Source organism: Lissotriton helveticus, chromosome 11 (assembly GCF_964261635.1).
Source record: "Lissotriton helveticus chromosome 11, aLisHel1.1, whole genome shotgun sequence".
In the NCBI taxonomy this organism is placed as follows: Eukaryota; Metazoa; Chordata; class Amphibia; order Caudata; family Salamandridae; genus Lissotriton; species Lissotriton helveticus.
This window is the reverse complement of record NC_136072.1, coordinates 538,532,693-538,553,394: the sequence shown is the minus strand read 5'-3', so window position 1 is coordinate 538,553,394 and position 20,702 is coordinate 538,532,693. Positions and strand designations below refer to the sequence as shown.

Here is a 20,702-nt window from a genome sequence, read left to right as displayed (position 1 = left end):
AATAGCGGTGAGCCATGTATTTGCTTCGCCTTTTGTGAGTGAAAAACACCTTCTATTCTATAAGGAGTTGGATAGATATGTCACATCGAGCCAAACTAACATAATGGTGGCCACCACAGAGCAAGAATGGCATCTTTATTGGGCCATGACAAAACAACTAATGGGTTTAAACAATACTCTCATGTAATCACTAATATTCACTGAATATGTTATACTCACATATTCACTGGCCTACTCAAAACCCGAAAGGACTCTAAAGGTAATCCTACAACCCAGATATAAACAATTGATCTCAGAGATATCCAGAGACCGTGTGATCTCCGGGATACAGATACAAGGAGCATCCCTTGTTAGATCTCACTGAGCATCTCACCTCAGAGGTCAGAGGTTGGACAGTGAGAGCATCTAAGGTCACTGATCAGAAATCCTCAAACTATGTAATATGAATCAGAGATCTAGATGCTGATACTCCTGTCAGAGCTCAGAGATCCAGTTAGTGATACCATATTATTATGACAGAGATCATAAGTCAAAGAACCAGACATCATCACCACTGAATGTCAGAGCTAAGGGGCAACAGATCAGTGCTCCATGTTAGATGTTACAGGTGGAAGATTCCAGTTACAAATAATTGGGTAACCCAATAACCCACAGAGACTCCACTAAAAAAAAGAAATAATACCAGTGTTCCATAAGGGAACTTAGTTATTGATTTTCGGCTGTCAGCTATACAGCATTCAATTAATAGAAAACTAAAATGACAGCAAGGCCTGTATAACTTGAAACTATAACTGTATAATATAGTGTGTTGATTCCTAACTAATTCTGTAGTGTAGAGCATATATCATTTGAATAGCTTTACCCTGTATTTATGCAAAAGTAATGATGCCAAATAATGAAGTGATAGTGTAATTCAAATTATAATACATGCAGAATATTAGGAAAATCGAGGCCTGTTTTAAGTCCTCTCTGCATGAGACCATAACGGTGGAAGTTTCTGTAAAGTGTTTTAATATTCCCTCCTAATGATTACATTGTACGATTCTGGACTTTAGAGGTTGAAATGCTGTGGATTGTTTGAAAAAATTGACAGATTTCTCTGGATTGCCATAAAATGGCCGCAATGTCAGGATCATAAACCCATTTTTTATATTTCTGACTAATTCTAGAAGGTATATATCATTTGATTAAATAAATATATATATATATATATATATATATATATATATATATATATATATATATATATATATATATATATATATATATATAGCAAGAGCGAGAGCACGTTCGCTGTGGAGAACTGTTGTTTCACTAGTATATCTAATCTTTTACGTTGCAAACACTATTCTTTGAACTATTCACTGCTCCGCCTTCACTATCACATCACTGTATACCACCATTAGTTTCCCCACTCTTGCATACATTTTGTGTACAACTATTTAAAGGACATATACCTTCTACAATTAGACAGAAATATCAAAAAAGTGTTTAAGGTCCTGACATTGTGACCATCTTATGTCATGTATCGGAGGTCCCCATGAAAGAGGTTACAGACTCAAACACCTATATTTCACGTATTAGAGATCACATCTCAGACACATAGGGCTTGATTCACAGATGTATGTATATGTAGCAAAGTTACAAGTGCGGAGTCTCCGCACTCGGGGCAGAATCTCGGCACTGCAGTTCTCAGTGTGGAGATTCCGCCCTGAGTGCGGAGACTACGCACTCGAAACTTCACTACATGTAAGTACCTTTGTGACTCGGTCCCTGAGATATCATAGAGATTTGAGATCAGAGATCTAAAATTGAGAAAACGTGATGCCAGATTTCTTAGGCCTCATATTAAGACCATGGATGTCAGGGGTGTGAAATCCACACATCTATGTCAGATACTGCATTTCGGATGTGTAGGCACAAACTTCTCATGTCAGAACTGTAGCCAACTACTCTCTACAGATGTTAGGCTTGTGAACGACATAGCAATTAATTTTCCTCTCAAATGCTACCATAGTTTCATGCCTTGGTTCCCCTAGTCTCCTATATTTAATTTACTCTGTTTTGAAATTCTTACGTCTTCAGATCTTACCTTCATCTTCTGAAACATCCATCATTTCATCCAGAGTTTCAGGAAAGCTCATTCTGTGCTTCTCACTCCCAATTGTCTGTAAGATATGATACGCAAGGTAAGAGATAATATTGAAGGAATTTCTACTGTTGCACATTGATATCAACAGACAGCATGAACAGACTCTCAAATGGCATGTCTTGGGGTCTTTGATATCTCAGGAGCTCCCTTTAAGGGTATACCATCAAAGATTCCACTGTATGGACGTTGTCCGGCCTTCTTTGTTTGCTCTTCATTCCATAGGACTGCTTATGTCTCATACTAATTTTTAGCTGCTATAGTCCAGTGACTTTTTGAGATCTCAAATGGGATCCCTTGTCATTTGTTACACAGTTACATTCTAGGAAGTGCAATCCCTTAGTATGATAGCTTGTCTAAAATATGATTACTGTCAGTGTTCTTACAATCACAGAAACAATGAACACCCAAAAGGACGAGCATCTTTCTCAAGTATAGGACAGTTTGAATAATGTTTAATGTTGTACAGGGACAATGTCTTAAAATCACTATAGAACAAGGCGCAATGTGTATTCACTCATGTGTGATTAAGAGACCCTGTAAAAAACAGATCAAGGGACACATTTATTAAAAAAATAGTGCAACATAGAGCAGCAACCATAGCTGCTGTGCAGGGTTGTGCTGGAAGGAGAGAGCGGCGCAGAGCCCTATTTCTAGAGCTGCTGCTCTATTCCCGAGTGCTAGTGTACAAATAGACTGCCTAGTACAACATACACACCACACCTTCAGGCTGCTGTGCAAAGGTGTGGTGCATGATGTCTACCATAGGTTTTGTACTGGAAGGTTATCCTCTCCCATGCAAAATGGTTAGACAAACTTTTCAATTTTTTACCTATTGAATTTGTGCTGCGCAGTGTTGCACATGTACACTGTGTGAAAAGGCAGAAGTCAAAAGATTTTTCCTACAAAGAACCTGCCTTCCACATTTTAATAACTTTTTAAAATCCCATTAGGCCTGTAATATCACCAGTTATGTATCATTGGATAAATAGACATCTTTTTGTTGTAAATATGCCTGGATCAGGTTTATTGCTTCTTGCTGAATCAAATTATATGACCAGTTAAAATTTTGCCACATCTTCAACAATGCGGAGGGAGTCTTTTATGACACACAACTTTGCTTCTGCAGCACCGCTTCTTAGTGACCATACAGCTCTCCTAAAATAGACTTTATAATTCAGGATTTAAACCTGCTCTTTCATAATGAATGAGTATTGACTGTAACTGGCCTGGAAAGGAATAAGGAATATGTTCTCAACAGATGGACGATCATCAAATTTATTTTTCAACTACCAGACATAAGTCTCTCCGTTGTATTAACAATTGTCTTAACAGAGGCATTTGGCAATATAATCATGGATAGTATGAGGCATAGTTATGGTTGCATTGTTCTGTCGCTATATTGCCATGCATATGAGCAAAGTTACAGCTTTTACCTCTGGCCTGTTATTTTAGGATTCCACTCTATTCACACAGGCTCAGATTTATCATCTTTTACGCAGCACTCCATGTAAAACTGCAGTATTCAACTGAGCGGACAACAAACATTTCCCACATCAAATATGTCATAGGTGGCTTTTGTGCTAAAAATTACTGTTTTGCATGGTGCTCAGCCTTGTGCTGTGGTGCAAAGGCAGTAATGCCTCCCAATTCAGCAAAGACCTACCAGGTAAAGATGATGAATAAAAAGAGATGAACTTTTGAAAGAGGCTTTGCTTTTGAACAGTCTGACGTGATAATCGGTTGTAATAACGAGTTTTTCTACAAGGGCTAACCTTTTAGCATAAAGAAATCACAATACGCTCAAATATATTTAGTGTATTACAAATCTTGGGTAGGTTTGGTGGTTCTGTTGCTATTATTGCTGTACACTTGTTTAAGAATTCCAATTTGTTTTTCAAAGTAATGGTAGGTATATGGATGTAAAAATGATACCTTCCTATTTTAAATCTTAAATTCTCCACAACTGCTATCCATTTTGTGAGCTCTAAAATGGCAGATTGTGAATTATTTTGCTAAGCTCTTAAATGATTTGTGAGTGTATAGTTTTTATTTGTAGCTTTTGACCTCTTAGTTAAGATAGCCCTTGATGCCATACCAGCTCTGGGCTGGCATTAATGTTTCAGTTTTTAGGCAAAGCCATTTGCAAACCATAATGTTTATGGCGTGGAATATGTATTTGCTTTCGTTATTACGATTCATAAATTGACATGTTTCTACTAAATCAAGCTGTCTCTGATGTTCAATATGTGCCACCCTGTATGTCTAGAATCATCCCTGATCGCTTTACTGGCTGATACCCCCAGGTTAGGCAGGTCCCCGTATTGTTTTAGGCGGTCAATGCAGTATTGTTAGCATGAACCCCAAGAGGATTGCAGGTTTTACTTGATGGGTTTGTGGCCTTCATGAACGGGATGGACCTGTCACCGAATCTGACCAAATCATACATCATGGAATTCGGTAAGCAGAACACCAGACATAACACTTACAAAGTAGACACTCATAGTTTAGCGACGGTCCCGGCCTTTTCGTATCTGGGCATCTTATTTGACGAGAAACTTAATTTTAAACATTTGAAGGAGGGAAAGACACTGGACATGAAAAAATCAATGGGAGCAATTGCAAACTATGCCCACAGACTGTGCACATGGTCACCGGGGGTAATCTTAAAGTTGTACAACTCCTTCTGTATCGCTAAGGTTTTATATGGAAGTGAGATATGGGGTTTTTCGGCGGCCAACAAACTACAGACTGCACAAAATAAATATCTCAGACAAATTTTGAAAGTACCACAGGGTACTCCCTCGTACTCAGTCCAGGAAGAATTAGGAATGAAGCATATAATGGATTTTGTGGCCGTTAAACCTTTGTTATGTTGGGTGAAGATCTGGTCTAATCATGAGGCAGGTTTTAACTGACTAGTAATTCAGGACTGCCTCTCACTTAACCATGCATTAAAAATCCCATGGTTAAGATATGTCAAGGAAACCCTCGCGGCTCTGGGCAGAGCAGACATTTTTATGACATATGATACAGTGAAACCACACGATAAGAATATTGTTAAATAATTGTTTTTTAAACACACCATGGTTTCCTGGGAGGAAAATGAGCTTAGGAAACCCATGGTAAGAGGGCAAGTCTTGGTGATGTCTGTTCAGGGCATGGAGCCTTATTTAATGATTTTAACATCGCTCACAATAGATTTCTAATTACCTGTTTTAGATTGAACATGCTTCAACACTTATTGGCATCTCCCCCCTGTTTTGTCTCACACATAGACGACATAGGTTCCTGTGGCTGTGACAATAGGTCTCCACAGGACACCCTACACTTTGTTTTCCTTTATAAATATTTCACTTACCCTAGGGGACTATTTCTTAAAGTGCTTTTAAAAGAAATGAGATTTAAGCATGCCCGTGTAGCTTTACTATATTTACAGATTCTGCCTAATGCTTGCACGCTTTTTAGTGTTATTAACTATTTAAGAGCCTCACTAAAGTCAAGATTTTCTAGATGTGACTGAAAAGCATAAGAGAATTTGCGATTTGGGACATGCTAGCAGAAATGAATTTTATGTTGTTTTTAACTGTGGTCTCTTTTATGGCTTGGATTACTGCATACTCGTCCACCTTGATTTGTATTCATATTCGTACCCGATCGAGGGTTATGGCTGATGATTACACGGCCAACCTGCAAATTTTGCACACTTAAGTGATATGATGCTAACCAATGAATTTGATGTTGTCTTTTTTCTTTTTTAATGTTGCCTCTTTTATGGCTGTGACTACCGCTGAATAAAGATTATTATTATCTTAGTTAAGAGAGCCCTTGAAGCCATACCAACTCTGGGCTGGTATTAATGTTTCAGTTCTTAGGCAAAGCCATTTGCAAGCTGTAATGTTTATGGCTTGGAATATGTATTTGCTTCCTTTATTACGATCCATAAATTGACATGTATCTACTAACTCAATCTGTCTCTGATGCTTAATATGTGCCACCCTTCTTCCAGAAATTTCCAATACCTCTGTCAAGTGAGTTTGCTTATTTTCTAGATGTCAGAGAATCACAACTTTATTTTTAATTATGAACTCTTTTGTGTATTTCAATCTTCTACAGGCATTTGCAGAACATATCTGTCATATTGAATATAGTTATAGAGCACATGTACTTCAATGATTCTTGGCACGTTTTTAGTAAGATAACCTACATTAACCGAACTGAGAGCCAATCAATAAGAACTAATGCCTACTGATCAAAAAGTCAGGTTTAAGCCTTTTTTTAAAAAAGGGCTAGTCAAGTTTTAGAGTGTAAGGGCAACAGCACAGAATTCCATAGCTTGAGTGCAGCAATAAGCTGTCACCACAGGAAATCAAGTGGAACCTGGGGACCGGTAGCAGAAAATGATTTGCACAGCACAATAATTCTGGCTGTGGTATACCATGAGGATTTAGAAGCCAGGAAGTCCGATGTTTTCTGATTAATGGCTTTATGCACTATAGACATAGATTTATTAACGATTCACCTTTAAAAAGGCATCCAATGGAGTGATTTTAGAATTGGTAAATTATATTGACGTATGAACTCCCTGAGATCACTCGGGCTGCAGCATTTGAACTAATTAAAGGCACTGAGCAAGTTTCACTGGGGAAGTAGATGTTCTGTGTTTGCATAATCCAGTCTTGACTGAATCAGTGTGTTTGCCAACGGAATACATAGCTGCCAATCCAAAAGGAGAAATATTATTTTCAAAACTTTAAGCTGCGCAAAATAGATGTTTGTACCATTAATAGCCAGAAAATCCAATGAATGGGAGGATTCAAGGTAAATTCCTAAGTTCAGGACGTGGACAATAACTGCGGGTGAAGAGATATTGTTCCACAGGTCCATAATCCAGAACCTCTTTTTGTATCGGAAGAAGTTTTAGAAAATTGGGGTACACATGCAACAGCAGGTGATTGCAAGACAGTTATTCAGTCTCACTTGATTATGGAACAGTATGAAGGATTTCTGATGACAAGAGCTAGCAAAATTGAGCTGTGTGCCATCAGCACACATATAAAACTGTGCTCCATGCAGAGGGAGTAATTTAGATGGAACAGCATGGGTGAGAGTGTTGAACCCTCTGGCACACCAAAATTCAGTAGCCAATATTCTTTTGAGAAATTGTAAGACAACTAATCTTTTGAGCAATTTATCTATATAAGGTAAATGAGAATTAGGATGAAAGTTACGTAGGGTGAGAGAGAATTTCTGTAACAGAGGTTTGACTACCACCTGTTTAAAAACATATGAGAATGTCTTGAGTGAGCGAACAGTGAAAATGTAGCAGTAACTTAGTTGTCACATGACACAGTTGTTTCATTAAATCTGTGGTACATAAGTCATTTGGAGAACCAGAAGGGTAGCTTGGCGAAATTGTGTCCACTAGCTGCGTTCCTGTAATCAGGTGTGCTTGTGTTTTGTCCAGCTGTATCATTCTTGGCACATTCAACAACAAGAGCAACTGTTTCTATAATATTCTACAATAATTAATATACTTGGAAAATTAAATCCTTTTTATTAGTCATCTAACATTTGCCGGAACTTGGTCCATTGGAATGTGTACCACGGCAATATGTCTTGTTTACAAATGTGCCAGTTTTCATTATTTCCAGGTAATACAATTTAGAAACATAAGTTTGCAGCAAGATTTTGCATTGTTAACCATTTGAAGTTGTACACATTGCCTGGTTATTCATAGAGGGTGGCGTGTTTTGTAAACCAATGTAAATGTTTCCCATACTTAGATATCCCAAAATTTATGATGTGATGTTATTCCTTGTATTTTACGAGCAATGCAATAAAAGAAATTAAGACCAACAAGTAGAAGGAATGCGTTACTTACCTGTAACTGATGTTATCCAGTATTGGTATCTTTCATAGATTCACATGCCTGAATCATTCCCCATCGTCGGGATGTGAGTGCCCAGTGCATAAATAAAGTAATGTCCCATAGACATATATACATAGTAATGGGCCAGAGGCCTCTCATTAGTAACATATCCATGTCCTTTTGTGAAAAGGACCAAACTTTGGCGAAGAGCCAATCAGCTATCACAACCCTCTGGAACCTTCCTGGAAGGAGCTCAAGTCCCTCAGATTTTTGTAAGCACAGTGCTAAGTAGATGTAATACTCAGAGAACTAAAGTGAGCCCTTCCAGGGGAGGTGGGTGGGTTGCATGTGAATCTATGAAAGATACCAATACTGGATAACTGCAGTTACAGGTAAGTAACGCATTCCTTATCCAGTATTAGGGTATCTTTCATAGATTCGCATGCCTGAATCAGAGTAGCAAGCAATGATAAGCACATTTTGAATGGTACAATATGAAAGATCACCAGATAATAACGTATCAATGTGAAATGCAAAAGGTACCAAAATGCAATATCAGAGAGAAATGTGCGTGTATACAAGAGGAAGGTGGGATGAAGAGAGAAGGCTCACTTTTAGTGAAATAGATGACGGAGCACAGCTTGTCCCACTGCTGCATCTTTCATGAGTTCTGTATCCAAGCAGTAATGCCTAGTGAACGTATGTGGCGTTTTCCATGTTGCCGCTCTGCAAATGTCTGTAATGGGCACTCCAGCAAAAAGCGCCATGGAAGTCGAGATAGCTCTAGTGGAATGAGCCCAAACCTTGGAATGCAGAGGTTGCCCTGCTTGCTGGTGACAGAAGGCAATAGCTGCAGAGATCCACCGAGAAATACTCTGCTTAGTTAATGGAAGACCTTTCCTAAGTCGACTGAAAGCGACGAAGAGTTGGTTAGGTTAGCGAAATGTCTTTGTTTTGTCAATGTAGAATTTAAGGCAGCGCTTGAGATCGAAGGAGTAGAGAGTCCTCTCTGATGCCGTGTGAGGATTTGGAAAGAAAGAGCTTAAGACTATGGCCTCTTTAAGGTGGAAGTCCGATGGGACCTTGGGTATAAATTTAGGATTGGTCCTCAGGATCAGTCTGTCGTGTTTGAACTGAAGGAAAGGGTCCTGAATTGAGAATGCCTGAAGCTCACTCATTTGCCTCGTCGAAGTAAGAGCCAGTAGAAGTGCCGTTTTCCAGGAAAGATATTTAAGATCAGCTCTGTGTATCGGCTCAAAGGGATGTTTCATAACCTGAGCAAGAACTGTGTTAAGTTGCCAGGTAGGAGGTAAAGTCTTCACTGGACGGAACGTTCTGAATAAGCCTTTAAGAAATTGTTTAATTAGTCTACTAGACCAAAGAGAAGGGCCTGCAGAGGATCTTCTGAAACAGGATATTGCTGCCAAGTGAACTTTAATGGAAGCATGTGCAAGACCTGAGTTTGCCAGATGAAGGAGATAAGGTAATATTTGTTCCAGAGAAGAAGAGAGAGGGTGTATCTTTTTGGATTTGCACCAGATGCAGAACCTCTTCCATTTCAGGGAATATGTTTTGTTGGTACTGTCAGCCCAAATCCGAGCTAGAACACCCCTACAATCCGGTGGGATGTCTAAGCTATGGAATTCTCTGAACTCAGGAGCCAAGCCGATAATTTGAGTGATGTTGGATCCGGATGTTGGACTTGTTGCTGGTTCATTGTGAGGAGAGAGGGAAACTGCCTCAACGGGATCGGTGGTTCCAGTGACAGGAGATGAAGCTCCGTGAACCAGTGCTGGCGCGGCCATGATGGAGCTATCAAGATAAGAGTGCAATGTTCCGCCTTCATTTTCCTGAGGACCCTGGGAATCAGGGGAAATGGAGGAAATGCATACGCAAAGACGTTGAACCATGCGATCTAAAAGGCATTCCCTAGAGACCCCTTCTGGGGAGGCCAGCCTGCGTAGTGTTGGCATTTGGCGTTCTGTTTGGATGCGAAAAGGTCCAGGTGAGGAGTGCCCCATTGGGGGAAAATGCGATTGAGAATCTGCTGATCCAACTACCACTCGTGGCAAACTGTTCGCTGTCTGCTCAGTGAGTCTGCGAGGACATTGTCCATTCCTGGAACGTACTCTGCACAAAGGGAAATGTTGTGAAGAAGCAACCAGTGCCAGATTTTCTGTGATTCGTGAGATAACGCCAGGGAACGGGTCCCACCCTGTTTGTTTAGATAGTGCATCATCGTGGTATTGTCTGTCTGCACGAGCATTAGAGAATTTTTGATCCGTGGGAGGAAAGCCAGAAGGGCTAGGTAGACAGCTCACAGCTCGAGGAGATTTATGTGTAGCTTCCGCTCGGAAGGAGACCACCGTCCGCTTATACGGAGCTACTGGAGAAACGCTCCCCAACCTTCCAGGGACGCATCTGTTGTAAATATATGTGGAGAAGCTGGAAGCAAGAAAGGCATGCCTAGCAAAAGGTTTTGAGGGTGAATCCACTACTGTAGAGCTTTGACCATGTGAGAGGTAAAGCGGATGACATCATCGAACGATCCTGTACACTGGAGCCATTGAGCCGACAGCGCTTCTTGGAGAAGGCGCATGTGAAGGCGACAGTGCGGAATTAACAGGATGCAGGAAGACATCATCCCAAGCAGAGATTTGAAAAGGCATACTGTGAGGGACTTTTTGGATTGTATGAGAGTTGCTAAAGAAATTAGTTTGTCTTGCCGCTCCTTTGATGGAAAAGCTTTTCTCTGGGTTGTGTCGAGAATGGCGCCCAGGCATTGGAGGACCTGGTCACGCCTACTAGAGAAGGTCCCTAGACAAGCCAGTCGTCCAAGTACGTGAAGATTTGGTGATGTTGTTGCCGGAGATATGCGGCCACTGGAGACATGCATTTCGTAAAGATGCGCGGCGCTGATTTTAGGCCAGAAAGACACGACCCGAAATTGGTAGTGTCTGCCCGCCACAGAAAACCTGAAGAACTTTTAGTGATTCCTGTGGATTGGGACGTGAAAATAGGCGTCCTGAAGGTCTAAAGACACCATGTAGTCATTTGCGTTGAGAAGTTGTAGCACCTCTTGAATAGAAACCAGGCGAAACAACTGTTTCTTTAGATATTTGTTGAGACTCCTCAAGTCCAGTATAGGTCTCCATTTCTTCTCCTTTTTTTGGACCAGGCAAAAACAGGAGTAGAACCCCTTGCCCCGTTGACCAGGAGGAACTCTTTCTATAGCTCCCTTCCGGAGCATTAGTGAGAGCTCCAAGAGCAGAAGATGTAAATTCTTGTGGAGCATTGGACGAGGAGGGGTCTGGGGAGGAAATTCTATGAACTCCAGTGAGTGTCCAAACTGAACTAGTTGCAGGACCCATTGATCTGTAGTTATCTCTTTCCAATTGTGTAGGAAATTAGAAATTCTTCCTCCAATCCTGGATGGTGGAAAGGAAGTGGAGACCTGTGGCAGAGAGAAGTCATTGTCGTCGAGCTGTGTCCTTTTGCCTCCCTCCTTTCCCTCGAAAGGAGGACTTAGTGTAAGACGACTGTTGTTGTTGACGCTGCTGGTATTGCGGTCGATATTGTTGATTGGAAGAGTAAGAGGAACGGTAGTTTTGATAATCTCCTCTCGTAGAAGATTGTCCTCTCCCTCTTGAGCCACGAAAGGGAGGGATTTCGAACTGAAGGGTACCCAAAGCCCTAGCCATATCAGTATCCTTTTTAATGCCCTGAAGAGCATCATCAATGTGTGTGCCGAAGAGAAGCTGACCGTCATAAGGCATGTCAAGGACTTTAGTTTGTATCTTCGGATGGAATGCTGTCACTTTCAGCCAACCCTGGCGTCTAAACACCGCAGCCCCCGACAGTTGGCTAAAACCAGTAGATGCGATATCCATTGCACAATCGATGATCTCAGAGGCCGAGCGTTCGCCTTCTAGTAGGAACTTTTTTGCCTCTTCCTTTGCCTCCTCCGGCAAGGATCCAAGATATGGGGCAATGTCTGCCCACATTTGTCGGTTATAACGTCCTAACAGTGCCAAAGAGTTGGAAGCATGCACTGCTAACGCGGACATAGATGAGAAACGTTTCCCAATATTATCTAGCCGTCTCCCGTCTTTATCTGGAGGTGCAGTTAGCGTTGCAGAAGGATTTTTAGATTTCCGCTGCGCGGCCTGTGTGATAACGGAGTCAGGTTTGGGGTGGCCGGTAAGGCAAGCTGGAGCGGTGTCCGGAGCCCTATATTTGCGGTCCAGCGTAGGCAGCACCAGGGGTAAAGAAGAAGGGTTTTGCATAATCTTAACACCCTGGTCCCAAATATAGTCGATGATAGGTATAGACCTCACGGACTTCTTGAACGGTTCCTTAAAATCATAAAGGAAACAGTCTTGTTGGTGAGAAGGCATAGGTATTTGAAAACGCTGAGCCGCTCTCTCAAGGATATTGTGGAAGCCCCCGATATCCTCAGGGGGTGAATCAGCCTGAGTAGGCACAGGGGATGCCGGACAGGGAATTAAATAATCATCCTATTCATCATGTGTTGATTGAGAATCTTGAAGTTCCCCTTCTTCATGTTGTTCCTCCTCATCATCATCATCCGAGGAAGTTGGAGGTTGGAGGTTGTGAAGTAGAAGGACCAGGCTGTATTACCAGAGGTGAAGGCCGAAGTTTAGGTGGTGGAGAGACCACTAGAGGAGGTGGAGGCGTAACTGAAGATGTAAACCTTTGTTTGTAATCAGAAATTAGGAATTGGAGGTCAGAAACCAGAGTCTCTGGCAGGCAAACCATAGGAGGTTGAGAGGGATGGTACTCCTCATGGTAATCCACCTTGTCCTCCTGCTCATGTTCATCATAGTCTGAGCTTTCGTGATATTTGACATGAAGTTCAGATGGGCTGGTAGCAGCTCTGAACATACTGCCATCATCAGAGTCTTCCTCCTCCAGGAGGTGGGCAGGTGGTAAAGGCTGGACTCTGCTTGGAGAAGTCAAGGCCGGTGTCAGCGAGTGTTTCATAATTTAAAGGTATAGATAAGCACTTTGCAAAGTAGGTTCAGCTGCCGTCAACGAGCCCGTCGACGGAGTGGTCGTCGACGGTGGGACGTCAATGGGTGTCACAGGTGGTATCGTCGACGTTGCCATCATCGACGGAGTCAGCATCGACGGTTGTGGCGTCGTCGTCGATGCTGTCGTCGACGATGGTCGCGTCGACGATTGTGTCGTCGCGGTGTCTTCGTCGTAGGAGCCTTCATTGAGGACGAAGTAGATGTCAACGTGGTAGTCTTCGTCGACGTGGGCGTGCTCGTCGACTGCGATCGCATGGACGTCGACGGTTTTGACGTCGACGACGATTTCTTTATTTTAATCGTCGACGAGATAGACCTACCGGCCACCGACGATGAAGTGGTCGACGTCGACGTGGATAAGGCAGAAGATGCCACAGAAGTAGATATGGTCGTCGTCGACGAGGTAACAGGCAAAGTCGACAAGGTGGAAACCGGTTTCTTGAAGGTTGGAACAGTCTCCTGAGGAGAAACCTTTGCAGGTAAAACCTTGGAATGCGCCTCTGAAGACTTTTCATGCATCCCCTTTTGAGGTGGCTGCGATGAAGGACCTGGAGAGGCCATCCTAGGTCTCTTTTGGGAGGAGCCTTACCGGGACACGTGGGAGGGTTGTTGCTGTGGCGGATCCCGCCGTTTCTCGTGCCTTGCCGGCCACTGCGCCACCTCTCGCGGCCCCCGCTTCGCGGGAGCCGCTCGTGGGACATTGAATCTTCCTGTGGCTGTGGGACTCTGCCTGGACCCCAAGGACTGTGGAGCAGCCAGGAATCACCCGCCCTACAGTCAGGACAGAGGCGGGACTGCGAGGACCAGCCTGCTCAGCGGCGCTGATCGGCCGCAGCTGGTCCTCTTCCCGCCCCCTCCTGCATAAAAAAGACCTTGCAGAGAGTGTTCCTTGGAGGAGCCTTACCGGGACACGTGGGAGGGTTGTTGCTGTGGCGGATCCCGCCGTTTCTCTTGCCTTGCCGGCCCCTGCGCCACCTCTCGCGGCCCCCGCTTCGCGGGAGCCGCTCGTGGGACATTGAATCTTCCTGTGGCTGTGGGACTCTGCCTGGACCCCAAGGACTGTGGAGCAGCCAGGAATCACCCGCCCTACAGTCAGGACAGAGGCGGGACTGCGAGGACCAGCCTGCTCAGCGGCGCTGATCGGCCGCAGCTGGTCCTCTTCCCGCCCCCTCCTGCATAAAAAAGACCTTGCAGAGAGTGTTCCTTGGAGGAGCCTTACCGGGACACGTGGGAGGGTTGTTGCTGTGGCGGATCCCGCCGTTTCTCTTGCCTTGCCGGCCACTGCGCCACCTCTCGCGGCCCCCGCTTCGCGGGAGCCACTCGTGGGACATTGAATCTTCCTGTGGCTGTGGGACTCTGCCTGGACCCCAAGGACTGTGGAGCAGCCAGGAATCACCCGCCCTACAGTCAGGACAGAGGCGGGACTGCGAGGACCAGCCTGCTCAGCGGCGCTGATCGGCCGCAGCTGGTCCTCTTCCCGCCCCCTCCTGTGTCTCCTCCTTTAACTTTGGGTAACCCCAACGCGCACGCGGAACGCGCGCGTGACTCAGCGCGGGCTAAGCCCGGGCAAAGGGCGGGCCCTCTAAGGCCCTCAAAGGTCCGAGGAGGACGGGACGGGCCACCCCCCTTGGTGCAGCGACCTGTGGTAGTACTTTGTTTGATATATTCTCCAATTAATTATTGTTTAGTGTGACTGTTTTCTTCTCAGGTTGCACTATGTCATCTAAGCGGACTAATAAGAAATCATCCCATACACTAGATCCAGGACAGGGGACTCTAAATTTTACGGTGATAAATGGACCACTGCCCACTCTTTGTGAAGAAACTAATGAGCCGCTACCTTTGATAGACATTAGGCAATCTTCCCCACCGAATCTTGCTAGCTCACAGAATGTATCTTTTTGGGAGGAAATGAATTCTCTATGTGGTACTAAATATGCTCCAGTGGCATCCCCATTCCATGTTAAATCCACTAGCAGTTCTTCCCCAATTAGGAACCAAGGTGACCTACTACTACCATCTCTAATAGACAATACCCAAGGTGTTGCTTCGCCTCAGGGAACTAATGAGAAAAGGAACCACGATGTGATTACTGGAAGTGGGAATCATTTAAATACACCAAAATCGTGCAATGGTCCTTTAGCGCCAGTCTCCAACCCCCCCTTAACTACGGTAGAGAATGGGACTTATGTAGATCAAGTACTTTTACTGTCTCAGATAGAGTTATTATTTAAGTCTATCGTATCACCATTGGTAGGAAAAATCAACGCCCTGGGTGACAGGATTACCGGGATTGAGAGAATTGTTTTAGCCAATCTCAAACCATCTAATACCGATCCAACTAATGGGGAAAGACCCCTTATGGCTATCCCCAAAACAAAAGAGATAAATACTACTATTAACTCCCCTTTTACCCTCAAGAAGGCAACACCCAATGGCTCTGATTTCTCCACCCCAAATAAAGTTCCTCTGTCTATTAATCAAACTAAATACTCCCAAACTTCCCCACAGCTCCATAAAAAACCTACCATACCCAAAGCTGTCCCTAAACCAGGGTTTAATAGGCATATCGCCGCCAGAGAGGACCCAACCCCAAGTAGTTTAGAATCGATACACTTGCCCCCTGAAGCTGCCCCATTTGTTCTCGTTTTATCAGGAACACCTGGACCCTGTCGTGGGAAATTTGAAAGCCGTCAGGAACTTTTAAATAAAGTCATATTTTGGCTCTCCAAAAACAGACCACTTGCACATGATCATGATGGAGGGATCCTGAATGTTAGAAGGATAGGCTGGCTAGGGTCTCAAACAAAAGATATAAATGGGGATCTGGTCCTAGTAAAATTTAGAGATAGGAACATAGTCCCCTTTTTACGAGCTTACCCACCCCAAAAAAGAGACGGCCCTATATCCGTTTGGGATTTACACGATTTTTATCCAAAGTAAACCATTTATAAATGTTTTTATCAACTTAAGGTTATTCTTAACGTACTGTAAATTTTAAATATGAACATATGTATTGTGGTATTATGATATTAATGTACACTTTTATGACTCCTCTGTGGAATCGAATAAAGTTATTTGATTTGATTTGAGAGGAATGTGAAGTCCTGAAGGAACATTCACTCTCTTTAGAAGATACTGCTTGGTCTTTATCTTTTAGCCTCTGCAGCCAAATTAAGAGGCGTCCCTCCCTGTTACTGAGGGTCTTTGTAGAAAAGGTACGACATAACTTACAGTCCTTTGAAGAATGATCCGGGTAGAGGCAATACAGACAGTCCTTGTGCTGGTCATCCACATGAAGTCTCTTTTTACCACATGAAGCACAGGACCTAAAAAGTCCTTTATTAGGAGTATCAGTCATGGGTAACCTGAAAACTCCACACAGATAAAGAGATTTTGAAGAAAAAAGTACTGGAAATCCAGAAACTAAGGAAAGCTGAGCAGAGCTCAGTGGAGACTCCCTTAGCAAGCCGTGCGGTAGAAAATCTGAGGGACTAGAGCTCCTTCCAGGAAGGTTCCAGAGGGTGGTGATATCTGATTGGCTCTTCGCCAAAATGTGGTCCTTTTCACAAAAGGACATGGATATGTTACTAATGAGAGGCCTCTGGCCCATTACTATGTATATATGTCTATGAGACATTACTTTATTTATGTACCGGGGACTCCCATCCCGACGACGGGGAATGATTCAGGCATGTGAATCTATGAAAGCTACCCTAATACTGGATAACATACTTTTACAATTTACTTGCTAACTATGGTAGGTTTCGGTTGTAGCTGTTGGATAGTTATTGCGTTGTCCAGTAGTATAATTTAATATTTACAAGCTGTTATCTAAGAATGATGTGGGGACTGATTTTGGGTTTGGAAGTATTTATTGTGTACATCGGAGTGGCAGAGGACATCACGTTTGCCACCCTGAAGAACAGAAGACTGTCATATTTAGAGATCATTGCAGGCCAGCAGTGATATCAGTACCTTCAGCCAAACTGCCTGAATGCAGGTGTCTCTGAAGGTAGCAAAAGGTCACATCCAGGAAGTTGCTTCCCTGGAAGTGGGGGGTCATTAGTTACATTTTTCAGTTTGTCATCTCCATGGTTGCCTGCCGGTGACGGAAAGGGGAAAAAAGCCATTCAAATGTCTACCCTAAATAAGCAACTGGAGTAAGCTTTCCGCTGATGGTGGGAATTGGGGCACCACAGACAGAAGGTTTACAATTATCTGGGGTACAATAGATTAGATGGACTAAGAGTTTAGAAGACAGAATACTCTGTTAGTTAATATATCACAAAACACGAAATAAAGACCTAAATTGGTCAATGTCAGCTGGCCTATAGTCTTCTCAAAGGCAACATCATGCTAAAGAATCATCTTATGAAAGAGAGATAGTCAGCATTCTCTCTGCACTTCTGAAGAAAGTGTTGTAAGAAAATAAGTTACTTACCTGTAACTATAGTTCTAACGCATCCATCAGAGTTCATAAAGCTGCAATATCCCAATTCAGACAATCACCCAATTCACTTTCCCTGTGGTCTTCAAGGATAATAAAACAATTCCTCAAAGGATTATTTAGGCTTTTCCTCCAGTAAGACCTTATCCTACATCTTGACATCTAAACACAGTGCTCTCACAGCTCATGAAGCACCGTTTTGAGTCCATTTACAGAACAAATCTATCCTGTTGAGCGTGTCAGCTATAGCATTCTATTTTCCTGGGACATGTTCTGCTTGAAGCTGCACCCTGTGATGAAGAGGCCAATCCCAGATATCCTGAGCTTCTCAGGAAAGAGGAAGTGATATGGTACCCCCCTGCTTGTTTATGTAATGCATCGTTGTCATTTTGTCCATCTGAATGAGGACTGAAGAACCCTTTATCTTCGGAAGAAAAGTATGTAAAGCCAGATGTACGCCTCTGAGCTCGAACAGATTGATGTGACAATGTGACAGCATCAGCTGTGATGGTTAAAGGAGATAGGAGGCTGAGAAAAGAAAGGCCTAGTGAAAGGTGTTCTGGTAGTGTCCACCAGATCAGAAACCTGACCGTGTCTGGAGTGACTTTGTAGTTGAACGAGCCAGTGGTCTGAATACACTGAGCGTCGAGTTCCTCCTGCAGCCGCTGCATTCATAACTGGAAGTATGTAACCAGAGGGATGCATGATGACATACTGAAAGAGACTTTCTTTTTTATATCAACTTTGTCAATTATATTAGTTTGAATTGTCTCTCCGACGTGTGGTATGCCTTGTTGAGTGCGTGTCCAACTTTGGCCTTAAGTAGACAATGGTTTTTGATGGTCGAAGGACTGATTTTATGCAATTCAGGGTGAGCCCTAGGTCTTTGAACAGATTTATGCAGGCTGTTGTCCATCTGTGTGCTTCTTGACTGGACCAACCTTTGACTAGCCAGTTGTCCAAGTACAGGAATACCTGGTGTTTTTGTCTTCTTAAAAAAGCTGCTACTGGGGATCAAGATTTTGTGAATATCTGGGAGCCGACTTCAGGCCAAAAGGAAGAACACGGAACTGGAAATTATTGAGGACGACTGATAATTTTAGATACTTTCTGTGGGAACGATGGAAGGGAATGTAAAAATATGCATCCTGAAGGTCGAGAGTTGAAAGTTGATCTCAGTGATTTAGAAGTAAAAGGATATTGTGCAAAGTGATAATGCAGAAAGTTTTTTTGAGGTAGGTGTTGAGACCTCTGAGATCGAAGATTGGTCGCTATTCCTCCTTCTTCTTTCGGACCAGGAAGAAGCGGGAGTAGAATCCTTTCCTCGCTGGGAAATAGAATAATTGTCCCCTTCTGGAGTATGATCTTGATCTCTAATTCGAGAAGCCGTAAGTGCTTCGGGATGGAGGGATGAGGAGGATTTTGTGGTGGGGTTTGGATAAATTCTACAGTGTGACCAAATTGCACAAGGTCTAGGACCCATGGGTCTGATGTTATTTGTTGCCAACTTGTCAAATCTGTGAATTGTCACTGGTGGCGTCCAATGTCTTTTCCTTGACGTCCGGTTCTGTCTCTAGGCATGGTTTGGTTGTAAACCGCTTGAGATGGCTGCCTCTGTGAATACTGTGGGCAAAATTGCTGGGAGGTAGAGGAGTAGAAAGGGTACTGATATTGTTGATAACCTCCTCTGTATGATGGGAGCCCTCTCCATGTGAAACCCCGCAAGGGCTGTTTTTTTATATTGGAGAGTGCCTAGTGATTTGGTTGGGTCTGTGACCTTCTTTATGGTTTGTAGGGCTTCATCAACGTGTTTCCCAAACAGAGCTTCTCCATCGAATGGGAGATCCAGTATTTTGTTTTGTACCTCTGGCCTAAAAGAGGTAGCTTTAAGCCAGAGTACAGTAGAAACTGGCAGTGGTCTGAAAATGGTTGTGGCAATATCCATGGGACAATCTATGACTTCTGCAAATGTGTGCTCCCCCTCGGGTAACATTTTCTTTGCTTTAGGTCTAACATTCTCTGGTAGTTGATCTAAATATGAAGCCATGTCAGCCCACAGCTGGCGATCATATCCGCTTAGGGCAGCTAGTGAATTGGCTGCCCTTATGATAAGCACCGACAATGATGAGAACCGCTTGCCGATGTTATCAAGGTGCCTATCCCCCTTGTCTGGAGATGCGGGTAATTGGGCCAATGGGTTCTTAAATCTGCAATGAGCAGCTTGAGTGATGACTGAATCCAGCTTTGGATGGCCAGTAAGACATGCCGGAGCATCCTCTGGGGCTTTATATTTTTTGTCCAACCGCCAAAAAACCCACAGTAATTGTGGCTGAATTTCTGATGACCTTAAGACCCTCTTCCCAAAGATAGCTGACGATAGGCATGGATCTAACACTTTTTTGAAATGGCTCTTTGTAGTCATAGAGAAAAATGTCCATTTGCTTAATAGGTATAGGAATAGCAAATCTTTTTGTTGCCCTTTAAAGCAGGTTAAGAAAATCCCCAATGTCCTCAGGTGGGGAATCCGTTGGGGACAGAGATAGAAAAGAAGGTGTAGGGAGGAGATAATTATCCCATTCAGTACTTTTGTCGCAAAGCTCAGCCTCCTCACTGTCATCATCTTCAGAGGCTGCCAAATCCTGAAGAAGAGCTGTGTACATTTTGCTGATGAGGGCAATGGTAATAAAGTTTGTCTTGGTGCGGAAGGCGGAGCAGTAAGAGGTAACATGACCTCATTTCTGTATGTGTTGACGTCTGTGGTGCTGTCACTGGAGTGGCAGGAAAATGTTTTCTACAGTCATTAAGCATTCATTGTAAATCCAGTACTAGAGAACTAGGTAAACCAACTATTTCCTCCTACAGGAATGCTGGTAGCGATGTTGATGAGTATAATAGTCATTCTCTGGATACTCCTCATAATCTTCGTCATCTTCCGTTCACCTAACTTGTAACTGGGATGGACTGCTAGCCATCCCAAAAGGTCCCCATTCATCCAAGTCATTCTCTTCCTAACGGATGAGCTGGGAGCAATGGTGGCATTTTGCTGGGAGAGGTGTTAGCAGGGGTTAAATAACTGCTTTTCTCATTATTGACTGTTGTTTCAACCATCAAAGGTGTTGTCAACGGGGTCACCGATGAGGTTACCAGATTCAATGTCATCAAGCGTGAGTCCTCCAC

At 43.3% G+C, this 20,702-nt stretch overlaps 1 protein-coding gene across 3 annotated transcripts in view; it reads right to left on the bottom strand.

Moving 5' to 3' along the window:
* Positions 1 to 20,702, bottom strand: part of ANK1 (ankyrin 1) — a 1,318,767-nt gene that overhangs the window by 525,240 nt on the left and 772,825 nt on the right. For all 3 annotated transcript variants that reach the window (XM_078666235.1, XM_078666236.1, XM_078666234.1), the window contains one exon: positions 2,093 to 2,168. In XM_078666235.1, the coding sequence (XP_078522361.1) occupies positions 2,093 to 2,168 (76 nt within the window). The remainder of the gene's footprint in view (positions 1 to 2,092; positions 2,169 to 20,702) is intronic.